Below are 19122 nucleotides of genomic sequence, written 5' to 3'. Positions count from 1 at the left end.
AGAACTTGAATAAAAAAAGAAACTAAAGTGTCGAGCGGCAAGGAAACAATTCGGTCAGAAAGAGCGTTTGTCCACCGCCGCCGTTACCGTCACCGAGAACGAGATTATTTCGGGAAGACTCATACGATTTGATTTGACGGACGTACGGTCGACACGCGGGTGTAGTCAATGTATGTATATTTGTATAATCCGCGCCAAAGTGCTAGTCCGCTCTGAATATAGAATTCGAAGGTGGTAGAACCCTTTGTGGTTCGACTCCGGCGGCACCACCGCCACACCTATTTCTACCTTATAACAGCAGTATTAGGCGCTGCTGTGTTCCGGTTTGAAGGGTGTGGTAAGGGAGACAGAATTTTCCGAGGCGTTCCAGCTTAGTCCTCAGGGGTAGCGGCGCATCTGTGGCCGACCTCAGGTAGGAATATCTAATCCTATCTGGGGTTGATTATAGATGTCCATGGGCGGCAGTAGCCACTTACCATCAGGTGGACTGCATGCTCGTCTGCTACTCTTATATTATAAAAAAAAATGCGGGACGAAGACAGTGCGCGAGCCGCTGGGTTAGTATGCAGTTACGTTGCTACGGAATATATGCTTGTAGTTGTGCGCAACAACTACAGACCGGACTAGCTATTTGGCGCGGACTATTCCGCTACTTCGGCGCCGTCATCTCGTTCTCGGCGACGCTCCGGTGACGGCGGCGGTGGACAAACGCCCTAATACTCCGATCCGGTTGATCACCAATGTTTATCAACAGACGAATGTTAATAGATGCACTTGATGTTACAATACGTTCGATACGCATCAGCGCGCGTTATTCGATGATCAATTTTAATATTGTTGATATTTTTTGTAGTAAAAATGTTTTTTTTTTTGTAGTGAGATGCACTTGATGTTACTATACGTTCGATACGCATCAGTGCGCGCTATTCGATTATCAATTTTAATATTGATGATATTTTTTGTATTTTATTTTTTTTTATTGATAAAAATATACGCGACGGATAGAAAAATTTAGCAGTAGTAATGGGACTCGACCTCTCGATCAAGGGGTCCAAGGTTCAATTCCTAGGTACCTTTGAAGTTGTGTGCGTATTAAAAATTAACCATCACTTTTTTTGAAAATAGAGGGTAAGATCACAGATTAATGAATAGTTACTACGTAAGTTGAATCGTTATGAAACCTGCATACCCGAGTTTTATAAAAAACTAGCTGACCCGTCAAACTTTGTACCGCCTTACAATCTATTTATCAAATATATTTCATACAAAATATAGCCTATGTTACTCGTGGATAATATAGCTTTCGAATGGTGAAAGAATTTTTAAAATCGGTCCAGTAGTTTTTGAGCCTATTCATTACAATCAAACAAACAAAGTTTTCCTCTTTATAATATTAGTATAGATAATGTTTATGGTATGTGAAGTCTACCAATACGCACTTGGTCAGCGCGGTGGACTATAGACGTCTCATTCTGTGTGGATACCAGTGGCCAGCAGTGGAACAGTGATGGGTTGACGACAAGTAAAAAATCGATTGCTTAGCTATGTGTCAAAGGTTAGTGGTACTATTTATTTACTATTAAAAGTAAGAGTTCAATGCATATTATTAGTTTCCGTATGGAATAAGTCAAAATAATAAATATCAAAGACTCCAAAAAGTTTTGAGACTCGGGAGAATGCTCTCTAGTTACGCTAATGGCCAAAACGGAATCACAAAGGACCAAAAAACGATACGTTAGGCAATTATACCTATATACTTTTAATATTATTATGGCCTACTTTATTATGGCACACTTTAGGACTAAAACTAAAAAAAAAAAAAAAACCAAAACGCTTTCTACACTCATAGCCCCACACTAAGATTCCCTGTATCGTGGGTGCTATGGACACACAGAGACAAATACACAAACACCCAGACCCAGAAACAGAAATTTAAATTCATCATTTAGAAATCTGTCTGGCCGGGGATCGAACCCGGGACCCTCTGCGGGTCAGACCGGAATGGTGACCGCTCCGCCACGCGGGTCGTTAGACCCGCGTGGGACAGGATATCTAAAATGTATCATAGTTATTTAGCCCTTTTGTTATAAGACAACAATTATTTCGTCAATTTATCTTAAACTTGAACCTAAACAAAAAAACAAAGTGTGTCATTTTCCGTCACATACGATTATTTGCCGATAATTATTTGAATGCATTAACGCAATAATTTACACAATATACGGACGTGCTTCTTACTCGATAATACTTACTATGTACTAGTAAAATAATCAAACAATGGCTACTAAGTGTATTGTGCCACTAAATCAGCCTAGTTTTTACATAAACAAAAACAGATCACTTCCATCCACTTAAATACTTACCTAATTCCGTATTCAATTGCATTAAAAACACTTTGTTGCACACTTTTTGTCAACTGGAAGTGCTTTGTTTGGTATCAAAGAATACGTTACACTCTAAACAACTGAGTGGATTTTACGAACTGAGCGTCCACCTACCGGCTGCCAGTCAGATAGAAGACGCTGCACTGTCTGGATTATTGTGACTCATGTGGATAAAAATAAATAAAAATGAACTTTTTAATTTCTAAACTTATGTGGCAGAATGGGACGCGAATCAACCAATATATGTTTGCTGTTATAAGTGAGTTTTTTTTTTAATTTGTGACAGATTATTGCCAAAATATCGTTTTTATAATGTGTGTTATTTTAATTTGTTTATCAATGGTACGTATTTAGTTTCTACGTTCATTAGTGTGAAAATATATTAGATAAATTAAAAACTATGGAGCAATAATAATATTTGATTAATTTAATTAATCAATAAATATTTGGGATAAAACAATAAATAAGTAAGTTAATTTAGAAATATTATTATGGCCAAGTTTGTCAAATAAAATTTAACAAGAGGGTAATCGTAAATAACTTTTAATTATTGTAATCAAACAATACTTTACTTATTCACTAAGCAAAAAGTACGTATAATATTGAAACAAAAAAAAAAACAAGTAATTCTGAATGTAAATAAACATTAATATTATTCGTATTATTACATCCTTGTAATTATCGCTTCCTTATTACAAATATTAAGTGTTAAATATACTATAAATTAATTGATACGTATTTAATGTTTTTGTTGTAAGAGTCCATACTAAACCAGTTTTTCTTTATCTTGTATTGGAGAAGGCTTATTGAGTGAAAAAGCAAATATGTAAGTAATTTTCTAAACTTTTGTCAATTAAGCAAAACGTCTTAAGTATGCATTTAGGAAAATTAATTATCACTTTTTATTACGTTTATGTGGTTATTTATAAGCAGTGATAGTCTAGTGGTTAAGAAACTCGGCCTCTTGATCGATGGGTCCGAGGTTCAAATCCCAGGCACGCACCTTTGATTTTCCAGAATTATGTGCGTATTAGAAATTAATTATCACTTGCTTGACCGGTGAAGGAAAATATCGTGAGGAAACCTGCATACCTGAGAGATTTATAAAAAAAAAAAAAAAATCTCAAAGGTATGTGAAGTCTACCATACGCACTCGGCCAGCGCAGTGGACTAAAGCCTAATCCTTCTCATTCTGAGGGGAGACTCGTGCCCAGCAGTGGGGACAGTAATGGATTGATGATGATGATGATATATTTATTAATAAATAAAATTGAAGTTTCTGTGTGTATAGGTCCTATATACACTATGTATACTTATACCTTTTTTCTATCCGACAAGTAATCTTAAATTACTTAGAAATCATTTACTAAACGGAATTTCAAAAACACCTCTATTTTGGAAGAATAAGTCTACTATTAAAGTCTATTAGTAAAATTAGTATATCGATAGCTATAATTGGGAGAAGACACAAACCTTTTCACATTTTAAATGTATACACCTACTTTCGCTCATGGAAGTTGATCATTTTAATAAGCTTGATAAACATTCATTGATATCGGTGCCTCATAAAAATAAATAGGAACATATTAGCCTGATTGAATATTCTTTGTGTTATATAAGTGTACCATAACACATAAAAGTGGAATATTTTGTCATATGATATAAAGAAATAAACACTGCACTTACAGATAAACTTGGATTTGTCATGTTCTTTGTAATGCTCATCTGACTTGAAATACTTATTACTTATGAACTAACAAATTATAATATACTAGCTGACCCGGCAAACTTTGTACCGCCTCAAAATCTATTTATCAAATATATTTCATATAAAATATAGCCTATGTTACTTGTGGATAATGTAGCTTTCGAATGGTGAAAGAATTTTTAAAATCGGTCCAGTAGTTTTTGAGCCTATTCATTACAATCAAACAAACAAACAAAGTTTTCCTCTTTATAATATTAGTATATAAAAATGTATGTCCAGTTCAGTAAAAATATGAAAAACGAACATGAAAAGTTTACCTTGAAATGTTATTTAACAACACTTCACTTAATAAGAACGTACGAAGAGGTCAATAATATTTTTTATTATTTTATTTTAAGTTTTTTATAAATTTAAAATATCGCATCATTATACTACACAATAATCGAATTAATTACTAACTACACTTACTTATTAAATATTCCTATATTATGAAAAATCGATAAATAATTAAACGTTTTGAAATTTTCTTGTTTAGAATGATTGTTATAAATTTTTAAAGATAATTTAACAATATTATTTTACATACATTATAATGTCAACAGTTTTAGAGAAACTAATGCGAATAACGATTATTTAGAGTTGTTAATTAGCAAACTGTATATATAATTTTTTTAAACCGAAAATGTTGGCAATAATACGTTCAAAAGCGAAATTATTTATTTCAAGTTCTAAAAAATATTCTCAATTAAGTATTTTATTTTAATGTTAAAAAAAGAAATATAAAATCGGACTTATGTAGCTTTTCTTTACGTCATCAACGTCTCAAAATAATCTTAAAGGCCGATACATAATTTGCATGTACATACAGGCAGTTCGTTTGCCTGCCTAAGCAGGTTGTGGATTAAAAATAAAAGTATACTCCTTATATGAACTCATATGTGTAATCTCTTAAGAATGTAATACTTGGCCAGTTTAGGGTTCCTTATTTCTAAATGAAAACCGTCTTTCTGCCATCTGCCTGTCAGTCAAGTAGCTATCGGGTTGCCTAAAATAAAAAGTAAAAAAATAAAACGAGTATCGTAATAGGTCATGTGAAGTATTATTTTTATCTAACTACTTATTTTATTTATATTACGTTTAACTTAATTAAGTAGACACTTTGTTTTGTATTCTATAAATTATTAGTTACACAGTTTTATTTTTATTTTTAAACTCTTTGTTTTCTATTTTTATAAATGATAAGTTTATTTTCCTTTTATAGTAGCAGTGAAGCTATTGTGTTTTATTTTGAAAAGCGTAATATAATACGCAAGGTGTTTGAACTTAGTCCTTAAAGGTCAGAACTTAGTCATCAACATATTTGTAACCGATCTTAGGAAGAACTTCAACCCTATCTGCACTTCAACCCTATCTGCAGTTGATTACAGATGTCCATAGATTTTGCACTTACCATCAGTACCCTTAGTATGAGTTTTTAAGTTTGCTCGAAAACGGAACTAAAATTCCGCAGTATAAGTGTCAAAAACGGAACTATAACGCTATCAAAGTTGAATTAAAATGTAAAAATAAATGCATGCTATTTACATTTGCAAAATTAAATGTCATTACAATTGATTATTTACTTTTTAAAACTCATAATGAGAAATTGTTCCGATACGGTCCACGGGGGCGCTGTAGGAGCGATTTCGTAAACGTTGAACATTTTCAAGCAAACGTAAAAAATCATATAGACCGCGCCAAACTCCTAGTCCGCTCTGAAGTTGTCGCGAGCAGGGATAGTCATACAATTTGCTATGGCGACGCGATTCATTTCTATATTCAGAGCGGACTCGCAGTTTTACGCGGACTGTACTAAGGGTACAGGTATACTGCATGCTCGTTAGCTGCAAATGACCGGTTTTGATATGTATGAAACGGTAAATGTCTACGCATGTAGTAAAAAAAAGGTAAAAAATTCTGACCGTGCGCAGTCTCATGTTGGACTACATATTGAAAAGGGTTCCGTAATCTCTTTTAGCCTTAACGTTTATTGCTCACTTTTAAAGGGGAAGGAGAGAATACTGTACTCTTTTACTAAACATATAATAGGTATCAGGCAATTACTCACAAAGGCATTGAAAAACAAGCTTTTTACTTACGTCTTTTTTATTTTTCTCATAAAAATCCTTTCATTTATTACGTGGTACCTATATAAAAATAATCGGCTCCTATATTGAATTTAGAATGACGTCACTAACTTAATCATGCATTGTCATCCAATTCAAAAATGTATGAAAAATTTTAGGTCAATCGGTTGAACTTAACTGATTAAAAATTTAGTTACAATATTTGACCCCGACATAGGTATAGTCCGCGCCAAACTGCTAGTCCGCTCTGAAGTTGTTGCGAGCAGGTGTTGTCATACAATTTGTTATGGCGACGCGATTCATTTCTATATTCAGAGCGGACTAGTTGTTTTACGCTGACTATAACAATTTACAAAACAAATTAAATAAAATTTAATAATTTAATTATTTATCAACCTCTTCATCACTTTGTAGAAAATATAAATAGGGCACCCGATTGGCGGTCAGGAACATTATCTAAGATTAGAAGTTTAAAGTACGGTTATTTCAATATAAGCCCCACAGTCAAATTAACACATTTTAACAAAATAAACAGAACCCTATTTTACTTTATATAAATATACCCAAGTATATAAAGACACTAACACAAAAACCACAACCGCCCGGAAAAACCGCAACCATCAAAACGGAACCAGTTTTTTAAAAAGGACAACAAATTTGTATAGATGTAAATTCACGGGGATTTCTTATTGAACTCGTTCGGTGGTTTCCTTTGCATTCTCTCTTTTATTTACGTTTCCAAAAATACGATATTAGCTACACCGCGGGGTATTTAAAAATCGTGTTTTTTTTATAATATAGTAGCAAATAGGCATGTAGTCCCCCTGTAAGAGGCTACTGCTACCTATGTACATATATATTCAAGCCCAGTTAATATTAGATTCCTTATTCCATCCATGGTCGGCCACAAATATGCTACCCTTGAGGATTAAGTGAATCACCTCAGATGAGTACGTCTCCCTTATCACCATCAAAACAGAACACAGCGCTTAACACTTCTGTTATTAGGCAAAAATAGTTGTGGCGATTGTGCCGCCAGAGTGTTCGACAGAGAGGGTTCTACCACCTACAAATATATGTACTGTTCCGTGTTCGGTTGTTATTAACTCACAATGATAATAATAGTCAAAGAGATTATATGAACTAGAATTTACTTCTACATAATTACTAAATAATAGTGTAAATAAGTTACTAACATAAGCTTCCGTTAAGGGCTTATTGATAAAATTTGATAAATATGTAGTCAAGTCCTATTAGCGACTTTCTAAACTCTATAAGCGTTGGAATTTTAATCATATTCGATAGAAACTTTCTATGCGGATTTATCCCATTTTAATATACTAACGGTCTTCGTACGCTATGACGATTGTTTTCTCGGTGTCAAGGAATTCGTGCTTTGATGGTACCATCTTAGTTCATAGTCTGAAGGACCCTTCGTCGTCGTAGAACCCTTCGAGGTCCGAGTACAGAGGCACTATCGTCATAACTATTTCTGCCTTACAACAAAAGTGTTAAGACCAGTGATTGCCTAGAGGTTAAGAAACTCGGCCTCTTGAACAAGGGGTCCGAGGTATATCCCAGCCACCTGAGATTTTTGAAAGTTATGTGCGTATTAGAAATTAATTATCACTTGCTTAAACGGCAGAAAAACATCGTGGCGAAACCTGAGATATCTTAAAGATTTCAAAGGTATGTAAAGTCTAAGAATTCACACTTGGGCAGCGCGACATAGCCTTAGCCTTCTCATTCTGAGAGGAGACCCGTGCATAGCAGTGGGACAATAATGGGTTGGAGATGATAATTATGATATTAAGAGCTGATGTGTTCAACGCATCTATGGTTAACTTCAGTTAGTGCTTACCTGGTTTTTAGTATTCTAACTGAGATTGATTATTTGTCGAGCAGCACTTCCCACTTAGTATCAAATGGATTGTGTGTACTTTGCTAATTCTAGATAAAAAGGAATAATTTAGATTGACATCTATGTATCTATGTGTTGTTTTGTTAGGACTTTTATACCTCACCGTTTAAACGTAGTGATTTTTTTAAATATGTATGGATATGGTCTAATTGTACCTTTTTTTTATAACATAGGAGTAGCAGACGAGCATGCAGTCCACCTGATGGTAAGTGGCTACTGCCGCCAATGGACATTTGTAATCAACCAGATAAGATTAAATATTCCTACCTGTGCTCGGCCACAGATGCGCCGCTACCCCTGAGGACTAAGCTGGAACGCCTCGGAAAAGTCTGTCTCCCTTACCACACCCTTCAAACCGGAACACAGCAGCGCCTAACACTGCTGTTATTAGGTAGAAATAGGTGTGGCGGTGGTGCCGCCGGAGTCGAATCACAAAGGGTTCTACCACCTTCAATTAATAATTAATTTTCACAAATCAGATATTTCAATGACGTGTGTAGCTGACGTCTTGTAATTATATCAAAGGCAGAGGTTACAAGATGCAACCGAAATCTCAAATAACACGTTATAAAATAAATTAACAAAAACATAACTGGCTTGAGGCGGTTTTTCCGAACATCAACAATGTTTGTTTACTTCCCAAAGCTATTCTTGGTAATTGCGCATAAGTTTAAGGAATGAATGTAGCAGGACTTTTTAATAAAATTGTATCAAATTAAAAAATAAGGTTCATAAAAAAAATAAGGTTCATAAACATATATTTTACTTTTATAGTTTTACCGTGAATCAGTTTTTGTGTTTCTGTATTTGTGTATGTCATGGTATCTCTGATCACATTTCATATAATAAAAGGGTAGAATGTATTATTCGTCAAGTTGTTTATTTATTTCTTGAAATCATAAAGAAAAATACTTGAAATATTCAACTTAGTAATCACGGTGAGTAATGCATTTGTAGGATACCCAGGATGTGCTTCAAAGGTAGAACCCTCTGTGATGTGACTCCGGCGGCACTACCGCCATACCTATTTCTGCCTAATAACAGCAGTGTTAAGCGCTTCTGTGTTCTGGGTTGAAAAGTGGTAAGGGAGACTTTTCCAAGGCATTCCAGCATAGTCCTCAGGAGTAGCGGCGCATCTGTGGCCGAGCTTCGGTGGGAATCTGGTCTTGTCTGGCATTGGAGATGGCCATGAGCGGCAGTAGCCACTTACCATCAGATGGACTGCCCGTCTGCTACTCTCATATTATAAAAAAAGCAATTGTGGCCGACCACATGACGTACTCCAATCCTCTTTGTTTTTTGTAGAAGTTATACTTCTTTAGGCGCATTATGAAAATATGATGAGAGTGAAATTTTAAGATTCATCACACGAAAGTTACAGTATGAAGTTGCACCGGTTGCAGTCTCGAAACAAAAGCTACCAACAAAATAGAAATAGAACCTCGATTTATCGCGCAAGTTGGCACCATCGTCTCCTCTGTTCACTCTTTTCATATTCATGTAGACTAGAGACACCCTTGTCTATCTATTTCTATACCTATATTTAAAAAAAAACCTGTAAGCCAGTTAGAATCCAACAACACGGGTTTTTGAAGGTGGTAGAACCCTTTGTGGTTCGATTCCGTCGGCACCAACGCCACACCTATTTCTACCTAATAACAGCAGTGTTAGGCGCTGCTATGTTCCGGTTTGAAGGGTGTGGTAAGGGAGACAGACTTTTCCGAGGCGTTCCAGCTTAGTCCTCAGGGGTAGCGGCGCATCTGTGGCCGAGCACAGGTAGGAATATCTAATCCTATCTGGGGTTGATTACAGATATCCATGGGCGGCAGTACCCACTTACTATCAGGTGGACTGTATGCTCGTCTGCTACTCTTATATTATAAAAAACACACTTTATCCACAGTTCGTGCGTTAGTTCATTATCTGTGCTCAATTATCTGTATTTAGTCACTCATAGCGCTCATTTCGTCTGAATGGAACCGCGGGTTTAATTCCGATTTGCTCAAATGCTGATTATTATGACAAATGACTTCTATTACCATATAATTGTACCAATTTTGTTCGGTGTGGTCTTGTTATGCCATAATGTTTAAAGGTGGTGGAGATCTGTGTATTGAATAAAATCGGCTAGCTATATTTGTTAAGGGGTATCGCAGTGGTGTAACATGAGTTCGTGCCGCCTAAAGTATGGGTTGACCACAAAAAGATTATCCTACTTAAATATTTTCATTTTGGCTTTGCTAAGGAGGGGCAGAATAAATAGTCTGAAATTAACGATACATAATAATAATAATATAACGATCAATGACATTATTATACTATTTTGGAGAATTTTCTCGTCAATGTCAAATATGGACGCTATGATAGAACCACTCACTCTGTTCTCGTGGATGTCGTAGGTTACAAAAAATTAAATCGGATAGATCTGATCCTTTTTTTTTATAATATGAGAGTAGCAGACGAGCATGCAGTCCACCTTTTTTTTTTTTTTATAATAAGGAGTAGCAGACGAGCATGCAGCCCATCTGATGGTAAGTGGCTACTGCCGCCCATGGACATCTGTAATCAACCCCAGATAAGATTAGATATTCCTACCTAAGGTCGGCCACAGATGCGCCGCTACCCCTGAGGACTAAGCTGGAACGCCTCGGAAAAGGCTGTCTCCCTTACCACACCCTTCAAACCGGAACACAGCAGCGCTTAACACTGCTGTTATTAGGTAGAAATAGGTGTGGCGGTGGTGCCGCCGGAGTCGAACCACAATCTGAGTTGGATTAGATAAAGCAGCGTTTTCCTGTAAAATTATTTATCTACTGTAACACGCATAGCTAAACCATACCTAGTTCTGCCTTAAATCAGCAGTATTGCATGTTATCTTCTGGTTTGAAAATGTGGTAATGTAAACATACTTAAACAAAATAATCCAAGTTTTGTAAAGGAAAAACGATCGTTCAAAGAGGTAGAACCTTTTAGGGAAAACGTAAATATCTTGATGAAAAACTTGGATTCTCCATTTTTCCGTTCTTATATTTTTCAACTTGATATACTATAAATAAGTTACCAATGACAATCCAACAAGGTCTGATACTATCAATTATAAAGAAAAGGTATTATGTTAATTATGCAATAATTACATTGATTAATTTATTTAAAAAAAAACATTAAAACTCATTTTCCTTCCAGTCACAATACCGCTCCTCAACTTCGGCATGGTGCAGGGCTGGCTATCCCCCATGATATCGGTCCTGCAGTCAACCGAGGGTCCGTCTCCAGAACCCTTCACCAGCTCAGATATATCCTGGACGGCGTCAGTGACGTACATCACTGCCATCATCTTCGGGGCTCCTATGGGACACCTCACTGACAAGTATGGAAGGAAGGTCATGACGTTGGCTACTACGCTGTCGCTTATTGTAAGTATTATAATCATTTAATTCACAACAGCATCCCACTACTGTCCCACTGCTGGGCACGGGTGCACTAGGCGCTCTTTTCAGAATGAGAAGTATTAGGCCATAGTCCACCGCGCTGGCCAAGTGCGTATTGGTAGACTTCAAATACCTTTGACATTTTTTTTTATAAATCTATCAGGTGTGCAGGTTTCCTCACGATATTTTCCTTTGCCGTTTTTTAACAAGTAATAATTAATTTCTAATACGCACATAATTTCGAATAGAGGTGCGTGTCTGGGATTTGAACCTCGATCGAGAGGCCGAGTATCTTAACCACTGCTTTTATTGTAAGTATTATAATCATTTAATTCACACCAGCAACCCGTTACTGTCTCGCTGGGCACGGGTCTCCTCTCAGAATGAGAAGAATAATGCCACAGTCCACCGTTGACCTAGTGCGAATTGGTAGACTTTACACACCTTCGAGTGACGTGCCCTTCGAGTGACAACTCACATGTGAGTTTCCTCGCAATGTTTTCCTTCACCGTTAAAGCAATTGTCATTTTCTTTACACGATTTTACTATTTAAAAAAAGACTCATTACTTTCATCAAGTTCTAATAGTACACAGTACAATGGAAAATAAGACGAAAAACTAATTTCAATAGCGACTTAATGATCAGTCATAATTAATTAATAGATTCTGAGTTAATTATAACCTATAGCGATTGTTTTGATCTGTGATTGAGTGGCCGTAGAGCATGACTGGGTACTCTTAAGTCTAGAAGTTATCTAAAAAGTAGTTAATATTTACAAAGTTCTAACTTGAAATTAGTATTATGGCACTACTGAAGGTGGTAGAACACTTTGTGGTTCGACTCCGGCGGCACCACCGCCACACCTATTTCTACCTAATAACAGCAGTGTTAGGCGCTGCTGTGTTCCGTTTTGAAGGGTGTGTTTCGTGTACTTAATAATATAAGGTATATTTTGTTACATAATATAAGGTATAGTCCGCGTAAAACTGCTAGTCCGCTCTGAACATAGAATAGAATCGCGTCGCCATAGCAAATTGTATGAGTACACCTGGTCGTAACAACTTCAGAGCGGACTAGCAGTTTGGCGCGGACTATAACGGTGTCTATGTTTGCCTTAACATAGAAGTAACAAGCTTGCATACAGTCCACCTTATGGAATGTGGCTACTGCCTCACATGGACATCAGGAATGAGCTGTCCTACCTGAGGTCGGCCACAGATGCTTTGTTAAGTTGTAAAGCCTCGGATAAATATCTCTTACTCGCGCCCTTCAAATTGGAAGACAGCAGAGCAGAATACTGTTGTTATTAGGCAGATAACGGAGTGGTGGTGGTGCCTCCATAGTCGAATTACAAATGGTTGTACCACCTTCAAATGTACTTTCTAAGTGGCAGAAATACATATGTAATCGATCTCATGTGGGCTTCCTGTACTATTCGTATTCGGGGTCCTTTACATATCCATGACCGACAGAGATAACTGACGTACATAATCTATCTAAGTAATCTTTGGCTGCCAAAGGACGAAATTAGGAAATCTTAGCAGGCAGAAATGGACGATTTTCAATCTTTGGGAGCCGAAACATTCAAAGTTTTAATCATAATAATAGATGTTTATTTTATTTTATTTATTTATTGAACACCAACATAATGTACACTAAATATATTAGTAAAACGTGAACTAATTAAAAATGTTAGTAAAATGTCTATATATTATTCATTTCTGCAGCTACTTAACATACAACACAATTAAAATTTAAGTTTTAACGACTAATAATTGTAATTAATTTATATTAAAATACCTGAGAGTAAATTACCTTTTTGTGACATTCAGAACAAATAGATAATGCGTATGTACTGCGTCGAAAAATTCTTGGGAACTCAACCGGTATAATAAAAAGATACAGTTGTAAGATGAGTACTCGTTGAAAAGGAGCCCAGACAAATCGGCAGATCGATATTATGGATTGACCCCCGTATTAAAAATCAATCTATCTTATATTTTACTTTCAAATATTGAAATGTGACATTTTTGGTAGTACAGGCAAAATATCGAATAGATCGATTAAAGATTATTAGATTTTCATACACTTTTATCTCGATTCAAACTAGATAGGTACTATATCGGTTTAATGACAGTTGACATAATACAGATAGGCTTAGGACTTATTGGTAATAACTTAATTTTTCCCATGCCCCAACAATTATACGTATATACTTGTTTTCCCATGTCCCAACAATTAACTTACCCCCAACAATATATACTTGACTGTCGCTGATAAAAAGGACTTGTACCAATCCTGGGGGCCCTCGATCTTGGGGGGCCCCAAACACAGTTGTTAGAAAAAAGGCCGTTCGAACAAAAAAGGACACGAAATCATACGTATACGATCGGCGAGACTACGACATATTTGTAATTTTGTAAAATCAAATCAATTTTTTACACTGGGGGCCTCCATTCCACTCTCCAGCCCGGGCCTCCGACGACCTTAGTCCGCCACTGAAACCAGTGTCCACTTACCATTAGATAGATAGCCTCCATTCATTACCAACATCTATACTCTATATATATAAATAATATTGGAGTGTCTGTTTTTAATATTGAAATAACCGCTTTTTACTACATGCATATGAATATACATCGGTACATACACCAAAATAACATTTTTTACAATTTTTGTCTGTCTGTTTGTTCTGGCTAATCTCTGAAATGTCTGCACCGATTTTGACGGGACTTTTATTGGCAGGTAGCTGATGTAATAAGGAGTAACTAAGGCTACTTATATTTTAGAACTAGCTGTGGCCCTGTTTCTTTTTAACGCGGGTGAAACCGCTGGACATAACTAGTATGTCGTAAAGTTACACACCCAAATATTTATATGTCTATGTAAGTATTACTAATTTATGTTTATTTATTAATGGATTCAACAGCCTTGGAGGCTGTGGAGCTGCTCCAGATGCGTTGAGAATTTACGTAAACAACTAACTGTGGTTCATAATATATTATAAGTAGTTTCCGGCATGTATAACATATTCATAGTATACATTATAGTGAACAAAAATCGATGTAAGGTTGTATACGAAATAACTGTTCTTTTCTTAAATTCTAATATTTTTTAACGGAACTTATATATTTTTAAAATTGACCAAATGCGAGCAGAACTCGCACTTGAAGGGTTCCGTACCACCAACACTTTTTTAGTATTTGTTATCATAGCCGCCCTAAAAGTAAGTACATTGAGCAAAACTGAACTGTTTACCCATTACGATTCAACAGGTAAAGCGAAAAACGTTGAAAAATAGCGGTTTCTTGTGTGGTGACTAGCATTTATTTTTACTTTTTGATTTTTGTTTTGTTGTTATAGCGGCCACTATTAAGTATACATAGATACATTGTAAAAAAATAATGTCTATCTGTTACGTCACGGTTTAGGAGATAGACAGAGACGGACAGACGGTCAGACAAAGGCTTACCAATTAGACAGACATAGGTTTAGCAATAGGGTTCCGTTTTACCCTTTGAGTACGGAACCCTAAAAACTGTGGCGGTAAAGCGGTTATGGTTTAAGTTAGTATATTACTACAATCATGGCACATCTCAAGTCCTTGGCCTAAACGTAATTAACATCTGTGACATCACCGTATGTGGTACGTAATTACACGTAAATTGTACTTTTTACGCTCTAGTGTACGTGAGAACAAAGTTTGTAAGAAACAGGATCCGTTGCTTTTGTGGGAATAACCATAACTTATGTAATCTATAAGTCTTAAATAACAAAGAACTGCGTTTAATTTGGTCGTGAACTAGTCATAAAAACAAATACTTACCTTACTTACTTGTTCAGTGTATTTTTAAGCAATCAGCTTAAAAATACACTGAACAGGTAAGGAATGTATGTAGTAACTATTTAGACGAATCCAACCACACCAATTTGAAGGTGGTAGAACCCTTTGTGGTTCGACGCAGGCGGCACCACCGCCACACCTCTCTCTGCCTAATAACAGCAGTGTTAGGCGCTGCTGTGTTCCGTTTTGAAGGGTGTGGTAAGGGAGACATACTTTTCCGAGGCGTTCCAGCTTAGTCCTCAGGGGTAGCGGCGCATCTGTGGCCGACCTCAGGAAGGAATATCTAATCCTATCTGGGGTTGATAATAGATGTCCATGGGGGGCAGTAGCCACTTACCATCAGGTGGACTGCATGCTCGTCTGCTACTCCTATATTATAAAAAAAAACCTCTATTGTGTTAAAATCCGTTAAGCCGTTTGGGCTACAAGACGCCCTAAGGACTAAGACATACCTGCATATTAGGTACATAGTACATACCTACTATAATTATTTCATTACCTTCCGCAGCTGAGCAAAAAACAAAAATAAACACTTGACGACACGAATACCTAATATTAATATATTAATCAACCTATGGGTTTTTTGTCCTATATGTATAACATCATGATTTCACAATTTCTAGTCTAATTTCAGATTACTTATTTACTTTATTTTCATTTTTTTTTTCTTTTTGTTTTCTTCTATTTTTTTGTTTTGTTTTTTGTTTTGGTATAGTATTTATATTTATAATATAAGGGGGTACAAAACATGTGTATAGAAACTGAGCATATACTTTGCCAACAAACTGTATGTACAGTTTGGCAAACTATAATTAAATGTATCTTATGTGTACCAATTTTTTGAATAAAATAAAATAAAAAAAAAAAAAAAAATAGTAGGCAAAAATTGGATACATTGACTAACGGGTGTAAGCGCATACAAACAAATCTAGGTTTAGAACTAGTTCCAAAATAAATTTCTCCTTACAATTATATTCACGTGCAAAAAATTTTACAAGAAAGATCAAGCCTCCATTTCTTGTAACAAACAAAAAACATTCCTTTATCGCCTAACAAGTTAAGTTAAACAAAAAAGGTTCCGTTCGCGATCTATTATCAACGTCTATTTCCCTTTTTATAAGATTACGTTAAAATAGGCTTCGGAAAATTGTAACGACGATAAAAAGGTTCACTGGCTTCCTTCCTGTCGGCTAATGCTTTTGTTTAGGCTTCGATGGAAAAAATCTTCATAATGTTTTACTTTGGTGATAGCAGGAAAATGTAAGAAAGGAAACATGTACGCCTGAAAGTTCAAAAAAAACTATGGTCTGGACTAAACTCTTAGCTTCGAGACCCATGCAGAGCAGTAGTGGAACAATAATGGGTTGACGACGACCTGATAATACACTTAATTTAGGTAAAAAAATCTAAAACACAGTCTTTTTTCGGCTTTTATTGCCGTATATTTAGATCGTCTTTTTATTTTTTATTTTAATTGGGACATTTAATTTTGTGGGCTAATGAACATTTCTGTATAACCCAAGCAGTAAAAGCGTAGTGGTTAAGAAACTCGACCTCTCGATCGAGGGGTCGGAGGTTCAAATCCCAGGCAGTCTCAATCTCATCTCCGATTTTTCATAGTTATGTGCGTATTAGAAATTAATTATCACTTGCTAAACGGTGAAGGAAAATATCGTGAGGAAACCTGCATACCTGAGAGATTTAAAAAAAATTCCAAAGGTATGTGAAGTCTACCAATACGCACTTGTCCAGCGCGGTGGACTGTGACCAGCAGTGAGAGGAGACCCGTGACCAGCAGTGGGACAATAATGTGTTGATGATAATGATTATGTGTAACAAATATAAACAAAGAAATCCAAAATAAAAATAATGATTTTAACTATAAAGAGTATTTCCAGATATACTGGCAGATCAAGCTGATGTGCCTAGAGCCGTGGGCGTTGATCCTGGCGCGGGCGATCGCGGGCATACCCTGCTCCGCGTGCTACATCGTGCTGCCCATCTACCTCAAGGAGATCAGCGACATAGACCTGCGTGGCGCGCTTGGGTCTTTGCTTATTTTGAACAGGTAGGTGTTTTAATATAATACTAGTAGAGTCCGCAGCGACGCCTTTCAAAAAAGAATATGACATACACATAACTGGCAATTTGTACCTTCATTGGATAGGATTGGTAGTGGCGCCATCTGTCTAAAAATGGTCGGACCAACTCAGAAACCTTAGTGGGCTCATGCGTAACAACTTTGCTAAAGATAATCACACGATCAAATGTATAGTTTACGTTTCTAGAAGGGCATACAGAAAAACATTCATTTTTATATGTATAGAAGATAGGAGTTTCAAACAAGTGTACAGTATACCTAATGGAAGGTGGCTTCTGCCGCGCATGGACATCTGTTACCCCAGATAAAATTAGATTCCTACCTGAGGTCAGCCACAGAGGCGCCGCTACCCCTGAGAACTCAACTGGAATGCCTGGCAAAAGTATGTCTGCCTTACCACACCCTTCAAACCAGAACACAGCAGCGCCTAACACTGCTGTTATTAAACAGAAATACCTGTGGCTGTGGTGCCGCCGGAGTCGAACACTTTTTATGTCACACCCTTCACTACCATATAGTATTCATACCCTTCATTCCATACTGGTATCTCCTAATTACCAATTTTAAAACGTCAAATAATCAAAGATATCATTATAGAATCTTTCATAAACAACATCAAATCAATTCGAATTTGATTTTATCAATTCTAAATACAAGAATATGCTAATCATGCATATGAATAATATATAAAGATTGCGGAAATAATATAATAGAAAAAGATTCAATACACGGTCGTACCACCAAGGTTTATATTCTCCAAATCTGTTGTTTTTGGTTAGTTTTGTCCCTTGCTTACGTCATATTGAATGCTAAATGGGTAGACTGCGTATTCATATACTTGCACACGGCGGATTCTGTACCTTATCTAGAAGCACGGGAGTGACTACGCCAAGTCGAGCCAAAAAGAAAGCTGCACGAAAAAAATAAAAATAAAAGTCTCTATTATTAGGCCTCCCCTGTCTGTCCGTTTGTGACAGGGCACTATTTTTTGATCCGTAATAGATAGGCAGTCCGATTTTTGTTGTTATAACAGTGGCTACTATTACAATAAATACTAAAAAAAATAAAAAAACTTGAAAAATAAACGGGGGCCCCCATACAAGAAACAGCTATTTTTCAGCGTATTTTACTTTATCTATTGAACCGTAATTAATAAGTAGACAGTTCAAATTTTGCAATGCGTTTACTTCTATTACGTAAGCGGCTATGATAACAAATACTAAAAATAAAAAAATAAAAAATTGGTAGTACGGAACCCTCCGTGTGCGAAATTGGTTTGCACTTGACCGATTTATTATCTGTCACTAAAAGATGAAACGTTGTCAGCGGAACTTTCACACAAAAAAAATCTAATTATCTTATATTTGTATTACAGGAATGTCCTATTTATCACAAGCATCAATAAAATGAATAAAAACCTAATTAATATTTTTATTTGAATAAGGATTCCAATATTTAGTTAACAATAAAAACAATTTGACAAGGTTAGCTCGGATCCGTTTTTACAGAAACATTGAGATCACTTCCTATTTCCTGATAGCGAAATAAAATTACAACTTTATAGTCCTTGTTTTTATTTTTAACGGTGTTTTTAACTTGCGGAGTTTCT

The 19122-nt window shown here is 36.1% G+C and overlaps 1 protein-coding gene across 1 annotated transcript in view; it reads left to right on the top strand.

The window, feature by feature from the left end:
- Window positions 1-2477: 2477 nt before the first annotated feature.
- The window catches only part of LOC140756492 (facilitated trehalose transporter Tret1), a 28121-nt gene continuing 11476 nt past the window's right edge, over window positions 2478-19122 (top strand). Inside the window, exons 1-3 of the mRNA XM_073092004.1 lie at window positions 2478-2643; window positions 11323-11552; window positions 17311-17480. Coding sequence (XP_072948105.1) covers window positions 2571-2643; window positions 11323-11552; window positions 17311-17480 — 473 coding nt within the window. The 5' untranslated portion in view covers window positions 2478-2570. The remainder of the gene's footprint in view (window positions 2644-11322; window positions 11553-17310; window positions 17481-19122) is intronic.

Source organism: Epargyreus clarus, unplaced genomic scaffold (assembly GCF_041222505.1).
Source record: "Epargyreus clarus isolate Ecla_fem2 unplaced genomic scaffold, WU_Ecla_fem_2.2 ptg000035l, whole genome shotgun sequence".
Classification (NCBI taxonomy): Eukaryota; Metazoa; Arthropoda; class Insecta; order Lepidoptera; family Hesperiidae; genus Epargyreus; species Epargyreus clarus.
This window is presented reverse-complemented; position numbering and strand designations above follow the sequence as displayed.